At 51.1% G+C, this 4187-nt stretch overlaps 1 protein-coding gene across 9 annotated transcripts in view; it reads left to right on the top strand.

The window, feature by feature from the left end:
* Nucleotides 1-4187, top strand: part of Pml (promyelocytic leukemia) — a 50545-nt gene that overhangs the window by 18676 nt on the left and 27682 nt on the right. For all 9 annotated transcript variants that reach the window (XM_023712555.1, XM_023712559.1, XM_023712560.1 and 6 more), the window contains exons 3-4: nt 991-1571; nt 2280-2350. In XM_023712555.1, the coding sequence (XP_023568323.1) occupies nt 991-1571; nt 2280-2350 (652 nt within the window). The remainder of the gene's footprint in view (nt 1-990; nt 1572-2279; nt 2351-4187) is intronic.

Here is a 4187-nt window from a genome sequence, read left to right as displayed (position 1 = left end):
TTATGTATACATTGTGTAATACAAACTAAGGAATATATCCATTACCTCACATACTTATCCTTAATCAAAATATGTTAAAAGGGCTGGCAAGATAGCTCAGCTGACTGAATGCCTGCTTACCAAGTGCAAGGACCGGTGTTTGATCCCCAGTACCACGCCGGCTCTGCCCCTGGGCACATAGACTCTACCACTGAGACCAGCGTGGCAGCACATGCCTGTAATTCCAGCTCTGAGGAGGCTGAAAACAGGAGGATCACTGAGTCTAAGCTGCGTAGTGAGACCCTGTACCAAATACAATTTAAAAAATATAATACATGAAGTATTAAAATAAGGGCCGGGGAGGACATTTTTTCCATGCTGGGGTTGGGTGGTAATGGCTTCAGGATGATTCAAAGGTGCCAGCAGCCTAGATCCCTTGATGCACCGTTCTCAGTAGGGTCTGCACTCCCGTGAGACTCTGAGGCCACCAGGAGGGGTCTCAGGTGGTGACGGAGGAATGGGAGAGACTAGAACCATGGATGAAGCCTCCTTCTCTTGCTTTCCACTATGCAGCCCAGCTTCCACCTGGGCTCGGGAATCCTTACCCTAGCTGGTTTTGATATGTGGCTACTGGGTTGATATGTGCATGCGGGGATTTCCCATCTGTTCAAAGAGGGTGGCGCGATTCATCGCACCCGATGGGCTCTGGCAGAGCTAAGGGTAATGATGAATTCCTTTCCTCCATGTCCGCCCCTGGCTTCCCTTGCAGGGAGCTCAGCCTTGCAAAGAGTTGGTTACACAGATGGACAAATTGTTACTGTGGTGACCTTTTACACTCGGTTTCATTGATAGTTTGGGCACAGTCACCATAACCGTGCAGAATTGGGGAAAGCAGAGGCCTAGAAGCATGACAGGAAGTTTGGCAACTTAGGAAGACTAATTTAATAAGGAAAACTGAAAGGGAAAAGGCTCAGGAGAGCCCTGACCCAGGATGGCCCTGTGTGTCCACAGCCTCTACTGCCGGGGCTGCTCCAAGCCTCTGTGCTGCTCCTGCGCGATCCTAGACAGTGACCACGGCGACCTCAGGTGTGACATCAGCATGGAAATCCAGCAGTGGCAGTCTGAGCTGGATGTGATGGCGCGCGCGCTGCAGGAGCAGGATGGCTCCTTCGGAGCGGTGCGCGAGCAGGTGAGCTCGGCCATCCGTCAGCTGGGCCACGCACGCACCGAAACGGAGGAGCAGATCCGCGCGCAGGTGCGCCAGGTGGTGGCGTATGTGCAGGCGCGGGAGCAGGAGCTGCTGGAGGCAGTGCAAGCACAGTACCAGCGTGACTACGAGGGCATGGCCAGACGCCTGAGTCGCCTGGACGCTGTGCTGCAGCGCATCCGCGTTGGTGGCACCCTGGTGCAGAGGATGAAGCGCTATGCCTCGGACCAGGAGATGTTGGACATGCACGGCTTCCTGCGCGAGGCGCTGTGCCGCCTGCGCCAGGAGGAGCCGCAGCACCTGCAGTCCCCGGTGCGCACTGACAGCTTTGACGAGATCAAGGTGCGCCTCCAGGACCTCATCTCTTGCATCCCTCAGGGGACAGGTGAGCACCCAGGCATTGGTCATGTAAAGGCTTATAGATATTTGGCTGTGGGTGGTGGGCGGCACATGCCTGCAGATTCAAAACTGTGAGAGGCTGAGGCAGGGGGATCAGAAATTCAAGTCTAGCTTGGGAAACTTAGCGACGTTAGCATGAGCTTGTCTCCAAGTGTAAAAAGTCAAAGGCTGATATTATAGCTCAGTGTGAAGGCCCTGGATTCAGTCCTCCTACCACAAAAGGTGGGTGGTGCTGAATGCTTCTTATTTTGGGGAAAAATGAGCCCCATGAGTTAAATAGCTTGCCTTGCATGTTGTAATTGAGCAGTGGCAGAAAGAAGGGTTATTTTATTCTGAAGCAGGCCAGGTTTAGATTATGTTTCATAAAAACAGATGAAGAAGAGCATCATGAGGCCCTCACCATGGAGTTCATGGGCAGGAATGGCTTTAGGACTGTCCCCCCATCTTTCCCTGCTAGTGATTCAGAGATGGAGAGAGGTACACGGGTTAGGGCTCTGAGATGCCACTCTCTCTCCCTTCCTTCCAGCTGGGTCTCTCTCCCTCTGCAGTTAGGGAGCTTTCTTTCCAACTGCCAGCCATCTGGATGCCCTGAAAAAAGTGTATCCAGGAGAAGCAACGAAGCCCTTCTGCCCATCCCTTTCCCAGGCCAGGATGCCCCTCTCTGAGCTGCCTGTCCCTTCTCTGTGTTCTCCAGATGCCGCTTTGTCCAAGAGAGTCATCTCAGAAGGCTCCAGCATGCCTAGTGACTCCTCTGTCAGCAACCAAGTAAGAGAGTTACTCTTATGCGGTGGGAAGGGGTCGTAGGAAGGTGCAGGAGAGTTGGGAGCCCCCTATCACTGTGTCTGCAGGGAGTGTACTGGGAAGGGACAGAGAGTGGCTGTGTGGGAGCCTTCCTAGGAAGGCTGGAAAGAAGACTTTAAGGAGGGATCAGCCAGCTGGCACCAGGGTCCTGAAAGCTGAGGTCAGTGGGCCATGAGCCACCTTCAGAAGTGAGGCTCAGAGGTTGGCAGGCAGTGAAGGAGGTGGTCACTGGATGGCCCTGATGGCTGTGTACATGACCTCCCCATCCCTCAACCCCAGACCAGTATGTGACCATTTCCTGAGGCCACCACAAGTGGACCTTCTCTTGTCCCACAAATGGGTCTGGAACTGGCACAGAGAACCAAGAACCAGTCTCCTTTCCAGCAGCCCATCTTCAGCATACTCCAGCTCATCAGTTACCTAAGAACCACAGTTGCCTGGCATCTCGTGTTGGCATTGCTTCTGTAGTGCCTGTAACCTGTGGGCATCCCACCTTCACCATCCTCTGTGGACAGGAAGCTTGTTTTTTCTGCAAACAACTGCTCCCGTCTCTGAACTGCTGATTCTGAAAGGGCTTCCCTTGGGGCTGCAGTGGTATCCACAGGTGGGGCGCCCCCTTCCATAGGGTGAGCTCCCATTCCCTTCCTGGCCCTAGCAGCTGGTCACTCTGGTCAGTGTGCTACCTGTCAAGGATCTGGTCCTGGGAATAAGCATTCCCCCCTGAAGAAGAGGCAGGGGTGGGAAGAAAGCCTTCCTAGCTTTGTAACTGTGTGATCCATAGGGTGGTTATGGGCTGAAGTAGTCAGGAGAGGCTTCCTGGAGGAAGTAGAGTTTACAGTTGGAGAATTTTAGACCCAGGAGAGAGCATGGAGTCCTGCGGCTAAGGCTGAGGCTCAGAGAGAAGCTGTGGACACAGTGACACACAGCAAGCTAGAGGCAGGATGGATAACTGACTCTTTTCTTTAATACCAAAGGTCCGTTTCTGTATTCACCTCCTTTTTATTTGTACATGTTTGTGATATGTCGTAAACACACCATGGGGGACCTGGTATACATGCCTATCGTGTCTTGTTCCTTTCTACTTCCGGTTTCGTTCCCCTCTCTGTCATCTCTCTCCATCCTCAGGTCCCCTGGTTTGGTTTCAAAGAACCAACTCTTCGATTCATTGTCCTTTTGCGTTATTATCATCATGATTATTGTGCTGCTGATGGTTTCTAGCTTCATGGTGCTGTGATCCAGGGGTTACAGTATGCAAGGAATTGTTTCAGATCTTTTCTCTATCCTTAAGCATGCTTTATGGCCTAAGATCCGTCTAGTTCAGAAAAAATTCCATGTGCTTCTACAATAAAGGCATATTCTGCTGTTGGTGGATAACCCCCCCCCCCCCGAGACATCTCTTAAGTCCATTTCCTCGAATGGAGTGGTTTAACGCCGGTGTTTTTCGTTTTTATTTTTTTTTTCCCCATAATTTTATTGAGAAACAAATAGCAGTGAGACAGTTTCAAACCAAATTGGTAGGACAGTTTCAATAATTAACACATTGCATCCATTCTTCCTAGTGGTTATTTGCTGTACAAGATGCAGACATGATATCCTATTTACACACACTATTAGAACAAATCCGACATGCCACGAGCCGGCCTTGGATACCAGTTGTGGTGGTGCATGCCTGTAATCCCAGAGCTGGGGAGGCTGAGATAGGAGGATCGCTACAAATCGGAGCTGCATAGTGAGACCCTGTACCAAATAAATGAATAAATGATAAAAAAAGTAAAAAAAATAAATAAATTGCCCGTTTAGG

This window comes from Octodon degus, unplaced genomic scaffold (assembly GCF_000260255.1).
Source record: "Octodon degus isolate 3935 unplaced genomic scaffold, OctDeg1.0 scaffold00026, whole genome shotgun sequence".
In the NCBI taxonomy this organism is placed as follows: Eukaryota; Metazoa; Chordata; class Mammalia; order Rodentia; family Octodontidae; genus Octodon; species Octodon degus.
This window is presented reverse-complemented; position numbering and strand designations above follow the sequence as displayed.